Source organism: Notamacropus eugenii, chromosome 2 (genome assembly GCF_028372415.1).
Source record: "Notamacropus eugenii isolate mMacEug1 chromosome 2, mMacEug1.pri_v2, whole genome shotgun sequence".
Taxonomy (NCBI): domain Eukaryota; kingdom Metazoa; phylum Chordata; class Mammalia; order Diprotodontia; family Macropodidae; genus Notamacropus; species Notamacropus eugenii.
In genome coordinates this window covers 478589630-478612948 of record NC_092873.1, presented here as the reverse complement: position 1 = coordinate 478612948, position 23319 = coordinate 478589630, and the positions used below count along the sequence as shown (strand labels likewise).

Below are 23319 nucleotides of genomic sequence, written 5' to 3'. Positions count from 1 at the left end.
TCTGTCCTTCCACTCTGCCATCTTGGCTCCACCCCCCGTCTCATTCTTTGCCAGCCTTTGGACTTCACCTACCAGACTCAAGACCAATGGGGCAGTGAATGGGAAAGGCTCAATCAAGAGACAACCAGGGGACATATAATATCACCAGACCTGGGCCACCTACTTATCAAGTTTCTAGATGCTTATGCAGGGATGTTTATGGTTTTGGGCAGTGACAGTGGGGAATGAACTATCAGAAGAGCAGGAAGGTTGAGTGGGTGGGTATCCCTTCCAGCACAAGGGCTAAAATCCAGAACTTTCCAAGGATTTCACTGCCTTTGCTCAAAGTGCTCACCATAACACTACAGTAATAACAAGCAAATTCTGCCTCACTGGGCACAAGTGGTACTGAGGCAGCTCAATGTCTCTGGGGTAGCCAGCCATGCACTGGTACCTGGATTTCCTGGCCCTAGCCAATGCCATGTTGGGGGCAACACACCAGTTGTTCTCTCCAACAAAGAAAGTTCTTGTCACCAGTTTTTGGCAACAGCAAATGGTTCAACACCTGAAACTGATACGATTTTATCAGTGAAAATGACAAAGTGACCTCCCCATGTTTTGCCAGTGCACCCTAAGGACCATGGGACCTTTCCATCTGACTTGCAGGTGAAATCTGCTGTCTCTATTGTCACCCCCATGAGTTTCTTAAAAGCAGGGGCTGTTTTACTTTTCTATTTGTATTCTTAGGACTTAGCACAGTGTTTTGAACATAACAGCTTGATTATTCAGATTAAATATTTTGTCAATTGCCTTTAGTTCTGGGGAACCCATGCACATACTTTATTTCTCAAGATGAAAGAATCACTGTCGCGTAAATTTAAGAACTTTGTCATTTTGTGGACATTTAGTGACTTTTATAAAGCCAGACAAAAAGTTATTTCACTTCTTTCAGTAGGCTAATTCAAAGTGTTTCCATCTGATCCAAAGTCAAAATATATTAAATTGACATTCTGTAGGTTCTATTTGCTGAAAACTCACCATTCTCCAGACATGTCTCTCTCTCCTCATTTCCCCCATCTGCCTCATCAAATAGTTGTTCTCAGGCAAATAAAGTCTATCCCTACTTGACCAATGAATGTGTTTCATAGCGGAAGCTCAGCAATGAAGAGGCAAATGTGACTGACCATGTGTAGAGTACATAGAAATTTGATTATAAGCCCCTTATTGAATCATATAAACATAGAAATAAAACATTACTAAAAGTGTGTTTTATTTTCAATTCAGTCAAGGTACTGTATAATGGCTACTGTTACAGTTCCATCTGCAGAACATTAACATTGTTAGCATTATCTTTTTGAAAACAAAATAATAAAATTAATCAAACAGGTCCCTTTGGTGGTAATAACTGCTTCTGCATTTGTTCAGTAGATCAAGAGTCCTTTACAGATCATTCTTGGCTCTTAGTTCCCGTTTATACCTGCAAACAAAAACGGAAGACAGCAAACATCATCTCTCTGGGATAAGGAAAGCAGAGGGGAAAGCAGTTTTGTTCTTTTACCCAGGAGTGTAGTCCAGTTTCCAACTTCCTAAATCCTGGGCAAGAATAAGCAGAAGGCAAAGCTGTACCAGACTTGTCTGCCTTTGGTTTATGCAGATAATAAATGGAAATGCCAAGTGCTAACAAGTTTTAATTACACATTTAATTACACATAACTTCTTGTACCTAAATGACTTTAATCTTAATTTTTCTATTATACATGTACTTATATCAATAACATGGAAATATAGAAAACATTTGGAATTAGCCATCTCTCACAAGTCAGAGGGAGCAGCAGCTCAGGAGAATTGTAACTCTGGCCTTAATTCTAACCAGCAAGAAGACTTAGGTGAAGAAACAGAAGCAACAGGAGCCTTGGGATAAAATGTATTTGAGGTAGTGAAGAAGGGCATACGTGGCATGATCAGACAGGTATCCATGACTCTGGGACAGCAGATTCCAAAGAGAACAGAAGATGCATATGATACTGTGGCAGTTCACAGACTCCTCGAATTGGCTAGAGACATTGAAAGAGAAGACTGATCAAGAAGAACGGGAACCTCTCCAGCATAAAATTCTAACAACAGAATAGCAAATTACTCAATGAGGGAGAAAAGAGAGAACAATATGATTTGGAGATTACAGAGTTTTTTTAAATAACTGGTACCACTGTTTCCTTCAATCATCATAGATATTTGAGAACATACTGTATTTCACATAACCTGCTAAATTAGTTACAAAAACATCTTGTAAAAGAGTCTTCACAGAATCCCAAAGCTCAAAACTTCATAGCCTGTGGGACAAATGAGAAAGTATAATGGTACAAAATAAGCATTTTCCCTAAATTAGATGAAGTCCCTGGACTTAAACCAAACATGCTATCTATGGAATGCAATGCATCCTGGAAGAAAATATGATGCCATATAACATTCCCCTTCTCCTTTAGCTGATTCACACTAAAATTTTCTTCAGCTACAGAAAGTTGAGACAATAATGACTTTACTGTGTAACTTGGGCAAATACTAAGGCAGAAGTAAAGCCAGGGACTTCGTAATACGTTGGAGTATTAACTACTCATTAGTAAATAATAGAGTCAATAAACAAAGGGTTACAAATGTCCTGGCTTCCTAAAGCACATTCCAACAAACCCAGCAATCTTGTCCCACGTACAATCGTCATGTCTAGTCAAAGACTAGCTCAAGCACTCAAACTAACAGAATTCACAAAATTGTACACCTTATTAAGAAAAATGGATTATCTTGTCAAAAGCCACATATCCAGTCTGAGGCAGAGTTGGGACAAGAACCTAGGCTTCCTAATATACTGTCAGGTATTTTCCCCATCATCACTTTTTCTACTTGGAAGTTGGAGTCCCTGAGCTAAGACTTAAGGAAATTGGGCCAGTTCTCTGGTGGTAGGAGTAGATTGTGGCTTACAAAAATGAGATAAACTTGTTGGTCCTCCTAACTAGACCTTCCTTCTTGCCTTTTAATCTTTCTGAGACTTTAAAATATGCTAAGATACCATACAAGAAAAAAAAAGACAAGATATATGCTTGGGTTGTAAGGGATGTTCGATGAATCATGTGGTAAACTGAGGGGAAGCCCTGACGGGAATATGAGATGAAAATTTGGGAAAAGTTTATATTGTTTCCAGATGAGATTTGCCACATAAAGTAGGATACATAACATAAAGCCACACCGAACATGCTTTTCAACAATGAAAAGAAATGAGAAAGAAAGGCAACATTAGAAAAAGAATTAAGAGTAAAATATAGTCAACTGAGGGACCAGACCTATGATATCATATAGAAAAGGAAAAAAGAAGGAAGCAAGCATTTATTACCTATCTACTATGTGCCAGGCACTGTCTTAAGTATTTTACAAATATCTCAATTGATTATTACAACAACCCTGGGAGGTAGGTTTTATTATTATCCCCATTTTTTAGTTGAGGAAACTGAGGCAGATACAAGTGAAGTGGCTTGCCTACAGTCACTGATACTATAATGGTATATTTGGAAAATCCTAGAGATTCAACTAAAAAGCTAGTTGAAACACCTTTAGCAAAATAGCAGAATATAAGATAAACCTACACGAATCATCAGTATTTCTATGTATCACCAACAAAACCCAGCAAGAAGAGATAATAAGAGATAGTTCATTTAAAATAACTGTAGACATTATAAAACACCTGGGAATATACCTGACTAGATAAGCCTAGGAACTATAGGAACATAATTACAAAATGCCTTTTATACAAAATCAGATTTAAATAACTGGAGAAATATAATGTTCATATGGGTGGGCAGGGCCAATATAATAAAAATGATAACTCTACCTAAATTAATTATGCAGTGCCATCCTAATTAAATTACCAAAAGATTATTTTATTGAACTAGAAAAATAATAACAAAATTCATTTGGAAAATAAAAGGTCAAGAATATCAAAGGAATTAAAGAAAAAATGTAAAGGAAGGAGGTCTAGCAGGGAAGTGTCTTAAAAGGCAGTAATTATCAAAATCTTCTGGTACTGGCTAAGGAATAGAATGGTGGATCACTAGTACAGACTAATATATAATACAAAGTAGCAAATGATTATAGTAACTGTTTGATAAATGTAGAATTAAACTCTCAGAATAAGAATTTACTGTTTGATAATAAAAATTGTTGGGAAAACTGGAAAACAGTCTGGCAGAAACTAGGTATGGACCATTATCATACAACATTTATCAAGACAAGATCAAAATATACTATGATCTAGAAATAAAGGGAGATATCATAAGTAAATTAGAAGAATGTGGAATATATTATTTTTCAGACTTATGGACAGGAGAATTTATAAATAAACAAGATATAGAGATCATTGTTGAGATGCAAAATGAATAATTTTGATTACAATGAATCAAAAAGTTTTTGTACAAATAAAACCAATGTAGCCAAGATTAGAAGGAAAGCAGAAAATTGGGAAAAAGTTTTTATTGAGTTTCTTGGATTAAGGCTTCATTTCTCAAATATGTAGAGAACTTTGTCAAATTTGTAAGAATGAATCATTCCTCAACTGATAAATGGTCAAAGGATACGAACAGGCAGTTTTTGGAGGAAGAAATCAAAGGTATATATTGTCATATGAAAAAATGCTCTAAATCATTACTGATTAGAGAAATGCAAATTAAAACAACCCTGAGAGACCATCACACACCTATCACACTGCCTAAATTATAGAAAGGGAAAATGACAAACATTGAAAGGGGTGTGAAAAAATTGAGACACTAATACAATGTTGGTGGAACTATGAACTGATCCAACCATTTTGATGAGCAATCTGGAGATAAGCCCAAAGAATTATAAAATTGGGTATATACTCTTGGATCCAGTAATACCACTATTAGGTCTGTTTTCCAAGGTGATCACTGTGATTATCATTGTTGCTGGTCCTTCATTCTTGAAAAGGGTCAATGACATCACAAGGATGATGTCTTGACTTACTTGTGAACTGGATTTAAGTGAGGCAGAGCTGCCAAAAGTCATTAGCCTAACTCTCTCCTCTGGAGTAATCAGAGTCCAGTGGCAAAACTGAAGTCAAGATGACCGGCAATGGCCCAGCCAAGGTGATCAGAGAAAAAGGAAAAGAACTAATATGTTCTAAAATAATTATAGCAGTTCTTTTTGTGGTGGCAAGGAACTAGAAATTGAGGGGATGCCCATCAACTGGGGAACTGATTAATAAGTTGTGGTATATGACTGTGATGGAATACTACTGTGCTGTAAGAAATGACAAGCAAGTAGATTTCAGGAAAACATAGACAAATTTGCATGAAATAATGAAGAGTAAAATGGGCAGCACTAAGATAACATTATATATAATAACTGCAATACTATTTAAAGAGTAAATGTGAATGACTAAGCTATTCTGAGCTATGTGACTATTCAAATCAGTTATAAAGGACCAATGAAGAAACATGCTATCTAGCTCCAGAGAAAGAACTGATACATAGAAATGTGTTCTACAGTTTCACCTATATACCTGTGTCAAATGTTGCCTTTCTTTAGTGTGGGATCGAGAGGGAAGGAAACAGTTCGGAACACGAATGTAACAAAAAAATTAAAAGAAAGTTATATATGATAAAAAAAATGCTTGCTGACTTGATTTCAACACAGAGGTTACAAACTCAAGATGAAAAATGAGGCATACATTTTTGGGCATGGCTAGTGTGGGACTGCTTGCCTCTATTTGTTACAAAATTGTTGCCTTTTCTCCCCCCACAATGGGGGAACAGGAGGGTAAGAATATAAATGCTTATTAATTGAAAAAATAAAGACTGTAAGGTACCAAAAAAAAGCTAATCAAGGGTAATTTAAGAATGTCATAGTAGACTATAAATGGAATAAACTTTGTTCTCAAGCCAATTTTATCAAGGTAAAAATTACATTGGTAATTTTATCGAGGCAAAAATTACATTGGTAGAGAAGAGGGGAATATCTATCTAGAAAGCAGTATATTGTGAAAAAGACCTGGGGTTTTTATAGACCTGCAAATTCAATGACTGCATGTATGATCCGGCAGCCTAATTCAATTTTGGACTGCATTAACAAGAAGTAGCATTTCTAGAACAAGGGATTAAGTAGTTCTGTCTTCTGCTGTGGACATAACCCAGCAGATTATTTCTGAAAACCTTTTCTTAAATAAAAGACACCGACAAGTTGGAATGTATCCAGGAGAATGACCAATATTAAGGGGACCTTGAACCATGCATGCTACATGATGATCAGTTGAAGCAACTAAGGATACTTAACCTGAGGAAGCAAAGACTTGCTCAAAGGAAACAGAAGAGTTAGAGGAAGAAATATGATAAATTGTCTTCATATAATTGAAGTTTCCATGTGAAAAGGGAATTACATGGTGACATTTGTTCTGCTTGGTCCTGGAGGGCAGACGTAGGTCCAGTGGGTAGACGTTATAAAACAGAAGATTTTGGAAGAAAAAGAAAAAACTTCATAACAATCAAAACTATGTGAAAGTGGACTGCACCACCCCACTGCAGGTCAAGAGGCAACGAGATGAGCAATTGTACAGGACTGCTGTAAGGATTCATGCTTTGGGTTCTATTTGGAATACAATGATTTCTGATATTCCTTTTAAATCTTGTCTATTATGCTATGGAGCGAATACTGTATTAAACTGTGGAATTTGTGATATTCCACACCTTCCCACCTCCCTCAGCCTCCTCTCTTTTCTGACTGGAGGTGGTCTTGGACTGTACAGCTCACTCCACCTTGCAGCTGCAGCTCTGATCAATCTTCACCCCCTACCCCCAACTGTCCAGTTTTCTTTAGTGGGTTGTCTTCTCCTGACAGATCCTACACTCCTTGAGGGCAGGAAGTGTCTTTCTTTTTCTTATTTGCATTCCCAGCACTTAGAATGGTGCCTAGCACATAAGGAGGCACTTAATTAATGTTTATTGAATAGAATTTTCCCTGCAAACAGAATAATCACCATTACTTAATGGTTGCAAATTAGTGCAAAAATTTAGCAAGTCTCAATGGTATTAATGGAGACACATGGAAAATGTGTTTGAATAAGTTTATTCCAATTCTAATTTTCATGACTTTGATTATATAATTTGTGAACTCCCATCTTCCAGGAATTTATTACCTTGGGCCATTTTCTGGAGACACACACACACCTCTGCTTAAGCATTATAAAGTTATACCCCCTATTATTCATTAAATGGGTCCACAAAAACACAAATTTCGGTAAAACTGCAATATAATGTTTCTTAGTTGTAACACAGCAGCAATGGTTACATTTAAATATATTTGAGAAAACATTACCGGGTCTGTAGATTCATCTCATATATAAAACAACATTTATCACAGCATGGACTTTTTGGGAAGTATATATGTTTACATTAACAGACATACCTCCATATACGAAAGAGCTGAGAGCCTCCTGCAACACCGACAAAAAAATTAACAGCAAACAGACTCCAATTTTTAGGAATAATAACAAGGGAGTATCTTGACCAAATTAATCCTGTTAAAACAAAAAAGAAACAAAATGTAGGGGGGAAAGCTTAACTATTGCTGTGCTGCTATATAGTAATTATTCTGTATTTAGCATTAAATAGTAAGAAATTTTAAAAGACCACAAAAGTGAGATGGTAATGTGAGGCCATGACTTCCTCCCCACACCTTAGTTGTCATTAAGAGATCTATATCCAGTGTGATGCAAAGTAATTTTTTCCTGTTCAAAAATATACATATATATATATATGTGATTCACTCGACTCTACAAAAACCTCATACATAGTTAAATAATTGTTTGGCTCCACATCTGTAATTTTCTTTGGTGTAGGAACCTCATGATATCGAAACTCTTCCTCTACTAGATTCAGAACTGCAACCTGTCTGCAACCTGATAGGCCTAGAGAATTACCTGAGGAGCAAGAGAAGGAAAATGAATTAACCACAGTCAAGAGCCCAGGTCTTACTGAGCCCCAAACCTGGCCTTCTCTGCACTATGTCTTTTGTTAAATAGGTTTAAAATAAAAAAGAATAGAATAATGGAAGATTTAAAACACTCACCTGTAGCCATTAATACAGCAGATTGTGCTGTGCTGAGTTTTTCTGCAGGCCTGGCCATGTCAGCCAATCCAGCACAAACCAACCCCTGGAAAATACACAAACCATTAACCCACAATTAATGAGCAATATATATATATATGAAAACTGTTTTGAAACTAACGATACAAATGTCTCCCTTTCTTTTGTTTTTCTATATTATTACTGTTTTTAAAAAATAATACAGGGAAGGTTTTATTTCAGAATAACAAACTAAATATATTTGTGTTACATTGCTTAAGTATCAAAGCACAGGGCCACTTCTCCACAGATATTCTATACCTTAAATATGATTTCTTCAAGGAATTATCACAACTATAGCAAACATATGTTAGTCCCATTCAGAAAGTGTAGTCATGTTTTCATTATATTTCTAGAGACAAGCTGCTTTAGAAATTGAAGCATGTACTTTGAAAAAGCTATTTATTTTTAATCTTTGAGTTTCCTGAGAAATTCTGTTAGACATTTCCCATGCATGCTCTTGGACATAGTAAACAATCAAATATAACAAAATTATCAATAAAAGCACATTTTAGGAAATGACATAAGTTTCAACCAAGTAATTAAAATTATTTTTAATTAATCACATCAGTTCAAGAAAGGGTTAACCAGTTTCAATATGAAGTAAGGAAGTATAATTAGAGGTCTATGGTGACATTTTCAACCTTTTTTGCCTTGATCCTAATCCCAAAATTTACCCCACTCTTCCTCTCTCTCTTCTAAGCTTTCATTTTCTGGTTCTTTTCTTTTTCTCCCTGCCTTGCTCTACCTCTCCTGCAACATGAAAACAGAATCAGATTGTAGGTCAAAGGAGGAGCATTTTGGGGCTTGTATTGTACAGAAATTAGCAGAATGATTTTTAAAAATGATGTGAAATTTAATAACCATCAACAGAAAGCATCAAATGGGGGTGGAGCCAAGACGGCAGAGTGGAAGGACAGACCTGTAGAAGTTTCCCCCGCCCATAGCTCACAAAATACTTGTAAAAATGACTCTAAAAAAAATTCTAGAGCAGCAGAAGCTACAAAATGACAAGAGTGAAAGAGTTTTCCAGCCCAAAGCAGCCTGGAAGACCAACAGGAAAGGTCTATCGCACTGGGAGCAGAGAGGAGACTGGCCTTGGTCACATGGCAGGGACAGGACAGGACAGACCTCAGGGTGCTCGGAATCTCTGGCAACAGCTGAGATTCCCAGATCCCTCAATCCACAAACACCAAAGACAACTTCAAAGGTCAGTGAGAAAGCTCTTTCACCTGCGTGAGAAGGGAACGTGGTCTGGGGCCAGAGCAGCAGCGACACAGCATCCATTTTAGGAACCCTTTGCCCAAAGACCCTGGGGGTATCGCATGGTTGATCTGGATCTCAGCCCTGAGTGGCGGCCCTGGGATGAGGAGGAGCTCTGGCTGTTCTGGGGGAGCTGATGGAGGCTCTAGAGGGGGAATTCTGCTTACAGATCAGGGGCAGAAAAGACCGCTTGTGGTTGCTCCCAGACCAGATCACAGGCTACGAGAGGAGTAAATTCCTCTCCCTTGATTGTGCCACTTTGGAGGAACTGAGATCTTACAGATCCCTAGTGTATATCTTCCACTTGACAAAGGACTCAAAAGTCAAGTAACTGGCTGGGAAAATGCCCCCAAAAGGGAAAAAAAATAAGACTATAGAAGGTTACTTTCTTGGTGAAGAGGTATTTTCTTCTATCCTTTCAGATGAGGAAGAACAATGCATACCATCAGAGGAAGACATCAAAGTCAAGGCTTCTACATCCAAAACCTCCAAAATAAATATGCAATGGGCTCAGGCCATGGAAGAGCTCAAAAAGGATTTTGAAAATCAACAAAGAGAGATGGAGGAAAGATTGGGAAGAGAAATGAGAGCAGTGCAAGAAAATCATGAAAAGCAAGTCAACAGCTTGCTAAAGGAGACCCCCAAAAAATGCAGAAGAAAATAACACCTTTAAAAATAGGCTAACTCAATTGGCAAAGGAGGTCCAAAAAGCCAATGAGAAGAAGAATGCTTTAAAAAGCAGAATTAGCTAAATGAAAAAGGAGATTCAAAAGCTCACTGAAGAAAATACTTCTTTAAAAATTAGAATGGAGCAGATGGAAGCTAATGACTTTATGAAAAACCAGAAAATTACAAAACAAAACCAAAAGAATGGAAAAATAGAGGACAATGTGAAACATCTCACTGGAAAAACAACAGACCTGGAAAACAGATCCAGGAGAGACAAGTTAAAAATTATGGGACTACCTGAAAGCCATGATCAAAAAAAGAGCCTAGACATCATCTTTCATGAAATTATCAAGGAAAACTGCCCTGATATCCTAGAACCAGAGGGTAAAGTAAATATTGAAAGAATTCACTGATCACCCCCCTGAAAGAGATCTGAAAAGAAAAACTGGGAATATTGTAGCCAAATTCCAGAGTTCCCAGGTCAAGGAGAACATATTGCAAGCTGCTAGAAAGAAACAGAGTATTGGAAAGTAGAGTATGGAAATACAATCAGGATAACACAAGATCTAGTAGTTTCTACATTAAGGGATTGTAGGACTTGGAATATGATGTTCCAGAAGTCAAAGGAACTAGGATGAAAACCAAGAATCACCTACCCAGCAAAACTGAGTGTAATATTTCAGGGGAAAAAAATGGTCATTCAAGGAAATAGAGGACTTTCAAGCATTCTTGATGAAAAAAAAAATCAGAGCTGAATAGAAAATTTGACTTTCAAACCCAAGAATCAAGAGAAGCATGAAAAGGTAAACAGGAAAGAGAAATCATAAGGGACTTACTAAAGTTGAACTACTTACATTCCTACATGGAAAGATCATAATTGTAACTCTTGAAACTTTTCTCAGTATTTGGGTAACTGGAGGGATTATACACACATATATAGCCAGAGAACACAAGGTGTGTTGAATAGGAAGGGATGATATCTAAAAAAATAAAATTAAGGTGTGAAAGAGCAATATATTGGGAGGAGAAACGGAGAAATGGAAGGGGGCAAATTATAAAAGAGGCAAGAAAAAGCTTTTTTAATGAAGGAGAAAAGGGGAGAGGTGAGAGGGAAAAAGTGAAGATTATTCTCATCACATTTGGCTTAAGGAGGGAATAACATGAACACTCAATTTGGTATGAAAATCTATTTTACAGTACAGGAAAGTAGGGGAGAAAGGGATAAGTGGGGTGGGGGGATGATAGAAGGGAGGGCAAATGGGATGATGGAGTAATAGGAAGTAAACACTTTTGGGGATGGACAAGGTCAAAAGAGAGAACAGAATAAATGGGAGGCAGGATAGGATGAAGGGAAATATAGTTAGTCTTACACAACATGGCTATTATGGAAATCTTTTGCAAAACTACACATATATAGCCTATACTGAATTGCTTGCCTTCTTAGTGGGGATGAGTGAGGAGGGAGGAAGGAAGAGAAGTTGAAACTCAAAGTTTTAGGAGTGAATGTTGAGAACCGTTTTTGCATGCAACTGAGAAGAAATAAGGTAATGGGGTACAGAAATCTATCTTGCTCTACAAGAAAGGAGAAAAGATGGGGATAAGGGAAGGGAGGAGTGTGATAGAAGGGAGGGCAGATTGGGGGAAGGGGTAATCAGAATGCATGGCATTTTGGGGTGGGGGAGGGGAAAGATGGGGAGAAAATGTGGTACTCAAAATTTTGTGGAAATGAATGTTGAAAACTAAAAATAAATAAGTAAACATTTAAAAAAGTCATCAAATAAACATTTAGAAAGAACACTTAGCTCTTAAAAAGGCAAAAATGAACAAATTCTCAAACAGCAGAAGAAAACAGTTAGCTGAGTTACTACGATGGCCCTGACCCTGAGCAGCAAGACGGCAGCATTTGGTAACTATTTTTCATTTTTTCTGCCTCTTTTTTAGGGGATGGGTAAAATAAACAGGGAATGCTCTCATGCTATTAATTCCCACTTCCGGTAAATCTATAAATTTTCTCTATTTGTATTCAAATGACCCAGACTTTGGGGAAGGCAAAGGATGATCTCAATTTCCCTTAATTCTTTGCTTGAATTCAAACCTGCCTGCAAGTAGGTCTAAATTTCAGAAAGAAATCATAGTGCAAAAATGACTTTGGAGATTTGACACAATATCAAATGACATAATGTGTATGTGAAAGTAATTTTACCAAATCAATCAACTAGCATTTATTATGTGTCTATGTGCCAGGTACTATGCTAGGCTATGTGCAAATACAAATAATGAATCAATCCTCTAAAGAGAAATTATTTTATCTCTTTCAGCTCTGTATCTGTGACCCTGGAATTACAATGAGAAAGCACCAGATTTATCATCCTATGATTAATTGTAAAAGCACCATTAACAGATCAAAATTATCTGGTAAAACAAATCTGGGTTTTTATCAAGTTAATCCAAAAACAATAACTCTGAGATCTAACTACTTGAAATCTAGAGGTAACTTAATATCAAACAAAGCAGTAGTGAAACTCTAAGGCTTAATCTATTTTCTCTACCTCTCTTGTCCTCTCTTCTTCCCTTCCCCCAATTTCTTTCATAAGATAAACTTCAAGGATGAGTGTGGGTGCTTCCTCTGGCAATGCAGAGAGCAGCATCTCTATAACCCTACAGATGTTCTTTGAGAATGGTTACTGTCAATCATTAACTTGTCCTGAGGCCAACCTAATGATGAACATCTCTGACAGCAGACATAAAGTCCTAGCACCACAAGGCCTGTACTGAAAGACGTTCTAGTCTGGTAGGATGACTTAGAAGATTGTGAACTTTGCTAACTCAGGGCTACCTCCATGATATGAGGAGGGATCAGAGTAGGGCTTTAGAAGTAGTTCTTATAGTTCACCAATCAAAAGTACAGCTTTCCTTACTTTTTAGGTGCATCATTAGATAGGAAAATAACACATAAATAATAATAGCATTTTATAACACTTCAAGGTTTGCAAAAATGCTTTTACAAATTTATTAAAATAAAAAATTAACTTTGGGGTTGAAATTAATTTTAATATTTTAATACCTGCAATGTAAGACTTTACAATTAAAAATGCCTGAAAAAGGTTTTTAATTTAAGCTAAATTAGTTAAGAGGTGTGGTTCTCAGGAAAAAGTATTAGAATTGGAAGAATTAAAGTTTTATTATCTCCTGAGGCCATCAACATGCTCAGTTTGAATTCCTTTATTTTAAAGTTTCTCACATATAGCTCAGCATGATAATGATGAGAATATTTGCTACAAAGTAATTTGAAGGCCCACAAAGAATATATTTTTAATTTACAAAGTCATTTGATCCTGATGAGCTACTCTATTGTTAAAAAATAAGGGTTTAGCCATCCAGACATTTCTTATTATTTGCCCAAAGTCAAACTCACCCATTTCATAATTGGTGCCCAGAAAAACACAGTTCTAGGACCTAAAAAGGAAAAAGTAAGAAATAAAAACCAATATTTTATATAAAATGCACACCATACCTATCATACACCACATATACACTTCCAAGGACCAAAGTCAAATATCTGTGAATCCATTTCTCAACTTTTAGTAACTTATAAAATTTATTACCAACTAAGAACTAAATTTCCTTTGATTTTTGTATCCTTTACTATAATTTCCATACTTCTTGAAATTCTTATAAATTTTTTCCTTACAACAACCCATTTAGTAATAGTACCCAAATTTTACAGATGAAGAAACTAAAATTTAGACTGGGCATGTAACTTGTCTAAGGTTACAGAGCCAGTGACTGAGGTCTTTGGTCTCTCAGACTTCTGCTTTTACTATTACGCTAAGCTGCCTGCCTGCCTCTATAAATACTAAGAGTGTTTAGCCTTATTATAAATATGCTAAAATTGTAGCTTGAATGCCAATTAACACTAGGTTATCATCTTGATCCATTTAAGTCAATTGTCTGACCTCCTAAGTTTTTCTTTTTTTTTTTAATTTTATTTTTCATTTTTAACATAGTTTATAACAGATAAAACAATTCAAACTTTTGGTCAAGTGATACTTCTTTTTAAAGCATTTACAATATGGACCACAAAAGAATTTTTTTTTTTAAACATTAACCAACTGAGACACAAATAATATTTATATTGCTAACTTCACAAGTTCTTGACCTAATTGTCTCCACAGTATTACTAAGAATTAAAGGACCCTAACTTATTGTTGCTGGTCTAAAGTCCTATGCCTAATAGCTTAATTTTAGACTTAACCTCGGATGTTTCCCTACCAATAATCTATAATTGAATAGATCTGGTATTAAGCTTACAAACCTTTTGACTATAGAAAGTTGCCACCAAGAGCAGGGACACTGCAGGGATACAATATCTCCCCAACTTCATGTCAGTTCCAGTCAGGACTAGATTATCCACTTGCATTCAGTCAGGCTTAAAGTCTGCCAGGTGTCAGTGGGGAAACTGGGTCAGGAGAATCCCACCTCAGCCCATGCTGAACAGCCACTCTCCTACCCTTCCCTTGAGATCACCTATGCAGTTCATACCAGCATCTCATCAGCTTACTGGCATCATGTACTGGAGGCTCAGATAACCTTTCTTGCTACCCATACCTGCAGTTAGACTCAGAAGAACAGTCACTTAGTAGTCCCATAGCATTTAAAAATGGCAAGTTCCAATAACCAGGTTTCAAATATGACTATAATTTCACTTTGGCTAAGAAACATCTTTTGAGGCAAGTCTTAAGTGGCTTACATGCCTTTCTATACATGTTCTACTTCCTGATTAAATGGCAATCATAAAATCAAATTTACCATTAAAACCTTAACTTTTCCATCAATACCAAATTTTACCCAACTAAGTTTTTTAAAATATATATTTTTATTGATCTTTTTTCTACATTGCCTAGACTTCCTGTATCTTCCCTCTTTCCCCCCACTCTTCCAGTCATTTCTTCTCTTAAATTATTAAAGGTTAACCACAGTACAGTGGAACCTCTTTTTGTAGTATTATATTAATATGATAGTATACCCTAGCTTAGCAAGAAATTACAAATTATACAATTCAGTAAAGTGATCTTCTGCAGCAATTTCTTAGAAATCGAATAACTTTACATTTTAAAAGGACAATGTAATAATATCAGTTTATTTGAAGTAAATCAATGAAAATTGGTTGATTCCTAAACAAAAAGCAATTGATGACAAATGATACTCATGTATTTTAACTTAATAATTTTAACTTAACTTTAATAGAGGTATAATAAGGCAAATGAAAGGAACTTCATCAATTAGGATTTAAAACTTGACTGGCATATTAACATATAACATCACATTTGCTGCTTTGTATATTTGTGCATATATTCCAAATCAAGTAGATATTTTCCTTAATAAATAAAAATGAGGACATGACTAAATGAACTTTATTAAGCATCTCAGTATAGGGCACTGTGTTAATTAGAAGTTGAATAAAATGAAAACAGAAGTGGCTTACCAACCATCTGGGATTAGGAGTAAAGCTGGGATCTATGATTTCAAAGGTATAAAGTAACTCTCAGACAAGGATACTCTCTATCAAGGCATGATGTCACCTTCTCTGCAACTCATCTCTTTAAATTTAACTAGGGCCATAATTTAGGAAACTTGACTTGCCCAGGGTCATACAGGCAGAAAGGCCAGAGGTGGTATTCAAACCCAGGTCTTCTTGAATCCAAAGTCTTATTCATCATTCCACATTTGCCTCTCAGCAAACATTTAAGTTCCCCCAATTTTAAATTCTGTTATAATTTAGAATAATGTGCATGTAAGGATTGTTCATCCACAAAATCTCAATGTCCAAAACAGCATCAACTATAATACATTTTCCCTCTGTATAATAAGCTGCAGTGTGGCTCAATGGATGATGAGACACAGCCTTGTAATCAATCAGCAACACTCATAAATCTAAGTTTCTAAGTTGAAGAGAAGTGCTGATCTTCATTAGTAGTGAAGTCCCTCACTAGGTGATCCCTAGAGTGATAGTTTGTTTAAAAAAAAAAAAAAAGATAGGTAAAAAGAGTATTATGTCTTTTCTTGACTGCTCCTAAATAATATTTCATAGTAGCACCAACAGTTACAGATATATTTAACTGTTTTTACAAGTGGTAAACACTCACATGCACACTGGGTGGTTTTAATGAGGCTCACATATCTATGCTTACATAATCCCACAACAGCCTTTTAAGAAAAATGTCAAACTTTTAATCTGGCATTTGAAATAAAGAGAAAAAACATTACTTTAACCACTTTTGTGTAAGAGACACAAAAAGGCTCATTTGGAAAGCACAAAGTAATATAGTTTGATGGATTATAGCAAAGTGAAAAAGGGCTGAGGGATCCTAGCAGCCTGGAGTAGGCCATGAACTTAATGGCCAAGGCTAGGGATTCATCTCTACCAGGAAAGCAAGAGGGATCTATCTAACTGCTACAGAATATTTCCTTAAGAAAGTAGATAGAAGTTAACCAATAATATGTATGTGAAATATGGGTGAGCAAACTAAATGCTCTGTAAAGTCTGAGGGAGGAAAGGTCATTTATTACTGACTTAGAGGGGAGGATCTGTATCTTGTCACTGGACCCAAATGGCTCTGGAGGAGAAAGTGAGGCTGGTGACTTTGCACAGCCCTGCCTCACTTAAATCCAATTCATCTGCATGTCATGGCATTACCTCTCTGATGTCATGGTCCTCTTTGAGACTGAAGGACAAATAACAAGAAGAGAGGAAAGAAATGTGAGAAAACTTCCCAGACGACATGACATTTGAGTTATACTTTAAGTGACTGTGTTTATGGAGTGACATATCCCAGTATTTAACTTATAATTATGTCCTCTGAAGACAGACAAAAGGAAACATAAATTATAGGCAAAAGGAATTAGTTTGGAGAATGTGTGTATATATGTATATGTGTGTATATATATATGTACATACATACATACATACATATACACACACTCACATAAATACTACTGATCAACTGATTTTCCCCCAGCCTAGATGAGATGATGAAATTACACTCTATAATGGGCAGAGTCTTAGACCAAAAAGTATCTATATTTTATTACCCATTTACAAGGTTTGAAGATATTCTTCAGTGAAGTCTGATGAAGTCAGAAGGCAGCTAGCCATTGGCTGGTCAAATGATCTGCCAGGCCCCTGGTGTTCCTTTAAAAGACAACACCCATTCTGCTGCCAAAATAATTTTCAGATCTGACTATATCACTTTCCTTGCTCAATAAACTCCAGAGGTCTCCTATAACTTTTAGGATAAAATGTAAACTATTCTGTTTCACATTTAACATTTCACAATGTGGTCCCTTCTGACCTCTCAAATCTCCTTACAGTTATCATCCCCTTCACACATGGCCTATTCACCAGTCCTTACACATAGCACTGGCAGTTCCTATGTCTAAAATGCTCTTCCTCCTAGACTGCACTTTTTGGAGTCGTGGACTCCTCAAGGCTTAGTTCAGTATAGTGTTCTATAGGCCTGTCCCCTGAACTACTATGGCCTTGTATGTTTCTTGCGCATTCTTCTATATGTACACGTTAACTCTCCAAATGGACAGGACAGGAAATGCTTCACTTTTGCCTTTGTATTCCCAGTGCCTAGCACAGTGCCTGGCACATACCCGGGGCTTTATAAGTACTTGCTGACTGGCTGAAGGTAGCATTTATTTGCTATAACTTAGCCTACGTATTTTAGAGCTGAAGTCTAAAGTCCTTTTACTGTCAACCTTATGGTCAGTCATAAAGGTATGATGTTAAACCTAAGAGGAATAAATAAAAATGTGCAACAATTTATTAAGTTAAAGAAAGTATTTCATAGAATAATTTTTGTTTCTGCCATTTTCATAAGCTATCACCTACATGTAAGTGCCCCATTATTATGGCGTGCAGCAAAACCCAGAACACAAGCTATTTGGTTGTGAGGAAAGTTTCTATATTTAACAAAAACTGCTGGTAATCCAGAAATAGTCTGCCAGAAATGAAGTTTACAACAGTATCTTTCACCATATGCCACAAAATAAACTCCAAATAAATAAGCAAACTAAATATGAAAGGTTTAAATGCTTTAATACTTTCTCTGGTAACCTATTGTTAGCCTTCCCTGTTCCGTCTCATTGAGAAAAAAAACAGAAATACAACCCTTGGGACAAATATGCATAGTTGGGCAAAGCAAATTCCCATATTGGCCAAGCCTAAAAATGCATGACTCATTCTGCACAGAGTCCATCACCCTTCTCAGTCAGGAGGCAGGGTAGCACACTTCATCATTAGTCCACTGGCAGGTCACTGCACTGAACAAAGTTAAGTCTTTCAAGGCTGTTATAAGTTATTCTTCAGGTTCTGCTCACTTTGCACCACCACTTCATACAAATTTTTCAAGGTTTCTCTCCAACCATTCCTTCCATAATTTCTTATGGTGCAATAACATTCTATCACATTATTTACTTAGCCATTCTCCAATTGACAGGCAACCTCTTAAGAGTGAGTGTAGTTTTTTGCCACTACGGCAAGAATTGCTATAAATGTTTTTGTACATCTGGATCTTTTCATTCTGTGCTGACCTAGTAGTGATATTGTTAGGTCAAAGAGTATACACAGTTTTGTGCCTTGTGGGGCATAGGTCCAAATGCCTTTCAGAACTGTGGACTGATTCACATCTTGAAGCAACAGTGCCTTAGTGTGCAGCCTCCTCCCCCATGTTTGTCATTTTCACCAATCTGGTATGTGTGAGGTAGAACCTCAGAGTTGTTTTAATATACATTTCTCTAACTACTAATGATTCCAACAATTTTTCAAATGGCTGCTGATAGCTGGGATTTCTTCCTTTGAAAACTTCCTGTTCATAGCATGTTACCATTTATCTGCTGCGGACAGGCTTTTGTTCTTCAGATATTTGAATTAGCTCCCTGAACAGCTAGAGACAGTTGCTACAAAGACATCCCTCTCACCCAAAGTTAACCATCTAAATGCAACTGCATTGGTTTCATCTGTGCCAACACTTTTAAGATCTTTTTCAGTTGTTGAAAGACCTACAAGTATGTCATTTTTGTTCCAATATCAAACTTGGCCAATCAGGGGATTGGCATAAATCAGGTCCAGAAAACACTTCCATTCTCATTTCTAGCATTACCCCATTTTCCTTGATGTTTCATTTTGGTTTTGCTGATGATAAAAGGCCATCAGGAAATCACTGAAATTTGTTGACAGAACATGTAATATTTATTCCCCCTACTTTTAAACACTTTTCTGGACTTGACACATATCACATACATGCATATAATATTACACAATCTTGTCTTTAAAGCAAAACTTTACAGAATATACTTAAGAGTCCAATTACCTCATTAACCTCTCGCAACAAATTTAAAAAAAATCTAAAAATTTGGCCAATTCTTAAGAAAAAATTTTGTTGGTGTTTCTTCATTGTTTTTCTTTTATTCTTGAAAATCCTTCGTTTGGCACAAGTGAGACAGCTTTTCTTGGGAGAACTGATCCTGCTGTTAAAAGAACTGAGGGTTTGCAGACCCCCAGAACTACCTCTGAAAAATGCACCTGGTAGGAATGCAGTTATCTCTCTTGAAGAAGGGTGGGGGAGATGAGGCTAGATATGTGTTCTGCTTCCCTTACAGCCACTCAACAACTGCAGCTCCTTGCCACATTCCCTCTCTCCACTTGGGGCGCCATATCCTCACATGTGAGTGCTCTTCCACGGGAATATTAATTTTTGGCTGCTTATATTTTCCAAGGTATTTTGGGGTTGGGGTGTGGCGCTGGATTTTCTTGTAAAAGTTGGGACAATTTACTTTTGGTTCAGTGCAGTTTTCATTAATGTTTTCTTGCAATAAGGTCAGAAAAAGAAGCTTAAAAAAATAATGGTTTTAAAGAAGATCAGTGATTCTCAGGAACAGACCAGTTTTTCAAACATAGGTACTTGACTATACCTTTAAATTCAAATCACTTTGGCTTTCATTGAATGGTCAGGCCTCAAGGGTTCATTGTTTAGATTTTGATGGCTTGTAAGGAGTGTAAACACCAATTGTTTTCTGCTCTGGCCAGAGACCCAGACCTATGCTTTTGTAAGGGTCCATTAGGTCCGTTTTTTGTTTCAATTCTTACCCAGCTCTTGGTCACTGAACAGAGTTGCCTCTAAGACAAACTGAGACCTGGAAAAGACCTTAATTTAGAGAGACCAAGGTCACCCACTGCATCCTGGGCCATCAGTAATCACCTAGATGTTTATCTTGCCACTGTTCTTTGGTGACTGGAGAAGGGAGGCTGATGACTGAAGCTCTGCCTCACTTCAATCCAACCGGTCCTCTTCATAAAGAGCTGAACAATGACAATCAGGATGAGGAAATAAGAAATATCACTACAACAGTGGGGACAGTGGGAATACAGAGATGGGGCAAATGTGAGAAATTAAATTCAATCAAACATTTTATTAAGGCCCTACTATGAAGGTCTAGAACAAATGAGCAGCATTAAAACTGATGGACTTCTCCTTTCCCCCCATCCAAAAACAATAATCAAGTTTCTTGGAAAAGAAGATGGAAATGTCACTCTACAGAAGTTATTCACAGGAAGAGCAGGTTTTGGGGTAGAGGGGAATTAGGAGGTAAATGGCTACCCTCTACCTCCTGGAATACTTTACATTTATGAATCACTTTCAGGCTTACAAAGAACTTTACTCACAATAATTCTGGAAGGTAGGCAGTTCAAATATTTTACAGATGACAAAACAGAATCAGCAAGGATCAGTTACAAAATAAGTTCTTAAAACTAGGTTGTTTCCAAGTTCTCTGTTCTTCCTAGTATGTTACAACTGCTTCACGGATATACGTATGACTTGTCATTCATGTATGAAATAAACTTGCTGGAATCTTCATTATTTTAAAGCGATAAAGTCCAAAAGACTGTTGTGGAGAATATTGAGCCAAATCAAGAAGAACACAGATAAAATTCACTTTCCCAATTTAATGAAATTTTTCATCTGAAAATAAGATCTTGAATAATATAGTTCCAAAATAATCATAGATGACATAAAGTGGGAAAAGAATATACTGAGCCTGAAACATTTTAGTTTGACTTAAAAACAAAAATTCATAAAAGTGCTGTCACTCAAAAGTGGGTACCAACTCCCTTATGTTATAGAGTAGACCTCTATTTCATCTCCTGAGATGGAACAAAATGGTGACTAGAGGTCACAAAGCACAGCAAGCTTAGAATATAGTAAAACTTGTCCACAGAACTTAAGATCAAAATGTAGAACTGAATGAGATCTCTGAATCCATCTGGTTCAAACCCCTCAACTTTACAGAGGAGAAAAGGGAGGAGGGGTTGTTAAGTGACTTGTCCAGGGGGCACACACTGACTAAATGTTTTCCCATTGACCTTGAAGCTATATTTTAAAGTTTTATAGTGGATCGCAGATTAACTGTTACTACTAATCACATCAGTCAGTTAAGTTGCTATTAAATATTTATGAACTACAATATATTCCCCTTAGGTCCCAAGCCATTTATTTTGTCCTAATCTAGACCTGTAATTTCATTGGTATAAGGCAGAGACAGCAAGCTTGCAAAAGTTTTGAACGCTGGGGGAACCAGATTAAAAAGTGATCGGAAAATTAAAAAAAAAAATGCAGTTCAATACAGATAACGTTAATTTGCGGTTTCCTAAGTAAATATCCAGTCAGAAGGGATTCCACACCACTGTGGCTAACAAACTCTGGTTAGGGAAACCATCTCTACTTGTGCACAAGGCAGTTGAAGCTAGTTACCAGCTTGGGTAATGGAAAGGTTGGTAATAGAGCCAGAGTGTGACTCAGGCGGGCCTTTAAAACGAGCTCCATCCGCTACTAAACTGTGCCGCTTTTTCCATACCATAAAAAATGAGCATCAGACCCAATGTGGTTCCCACATTAGACACATTTCACTGCTGTCGTTTCTTCACAAGGTTGCTGAGAAGGTCTTTAAGGCTGGCACAAAACTCAAAACAACAGAGAAGGAAATAACCACTTACATCTATATAGATAGACAGAAAGATAGAAAAATTGATAGATAGATAGACAGCCAGCCAGCATAGCCGCCTATAGCGCCAGGCACCGTGCCAAAGGAAATAACCATTTATATCTATATAGCTACATCTATATACAGATGTAGATAGATAGAAAGATAGAAAAATTGATAGACAGACAGACAGACAGACAGACAGACAGCCAGCAGAGCTTCCTACAGCGCCAGGCACCGGGCCAAGCACTTTTTACAAACATCATCTCACTGGATCCCGCACCCACCGGTCGAGGTAGGGGCTACTGTCACTTCGCCCACTGTACGGTGGAGGAGGAGGCAGCTGCGTGCCCGGCCCGGAGTCACCCGCCACGTAGAGTGCAGCCGAGGCGGGATGCCCCGCACTTCCAGCGACATGAAGTTGGCAGAACCGCTGCTCCCTTGGTCGCGTCCAGGCCTCTCAGCGACACTAGCTGACGCCCCCAGTACCACCAGGGTGAGCGGGCTGCCTCCGAGGCCGGGCGGACAAGGCGCCCAGGAAGCCGAGCCACGTTCGGCGGATTTAAACCACCCCCGAGCCCCGCGCGCGGGCCGAGGCCGTGGCTGCGCGGGCCGGCGGAGCCCCATCGCCGCAGCCGCCGCCGGGCCCCGCTCGCTCCTGCCGAGGGGCGGGCGTCCCCTCGGCCGCAGTGCCAGGCCCGCAGAGGCCCTCCCCGCACCCCCGGCCCCGGCCAGGGTCAAGCCAGCACACAACCCCCCGCGGCGTGCGGCGAGTCTGGCCACCCCGCCTTACAGTCCCATGTCGGGGCGGGGAGGCGAGGGACGAGAAGGTCGGGGATGCGGACCACGACGACGGCTGCCGGGGAACGCGGGGGGCAAAGCTGGAGGCACGACCCGGGACGTCTGCGGGACGGGGGCTCGGGTGAAAAGCGGGGGAAGCCTGACTTCCGCAAGGAAGGTCAAGGTTGGCCGGTTAAGTCCTCGGGAGGCAGGGGAGGCGAAGGCGACGAGCGGCCGTTACCTGCCGGGTGGTTGTAGAGGGGCCTCAGCTTCGGGGGCAGCATCAGCTCCACCTTGTCCAGCATGCGGTGGTAGGTGGCCCGCAGGCCTCGGACTCCGTGGGCGGCCATCCTCACGGCAGAGACGCGGTGCGCCCGCTCCCCTGGCCGATCAAGGACAGCT

General features: G+C 38.2%; 1 protein-coding gene across 1 annotated transcript; it reads right to left on the bottom strand.

The window, feature by feature from the left end:
• Nucleotides 1-1232: 1232 nt before the first annotated feature.
• MPC2 (mitochondrial pyruvate carrier 2) lies at nucleotides 1233-23288 on the bottom strand. The gene is made up of 5 exons (XM_072648736.1): nucleotides 23159-23288; nucleotides 13508-13548; nucleotides 8104-8188; nucleotides 7441-7552; nucleotides 1233-1456 (listed from the first exon to the last, which is right to left on the bottom strand). The coding sequence occupies exons 1-5, from the start codon at nucleotides 23265-23267 to the stop codon at nucleotides 1420-1422; spliced, it is 384 nt and encodes a 127-aa protein (XP_072504837.1). The 5' UTR covers nucleotides 23268-23288; the 3' UTR covers nucleotides 1233-1419.
• Between the last annotated feature and the right edge of the window lie 31 nt (nucleotides 23289-23319).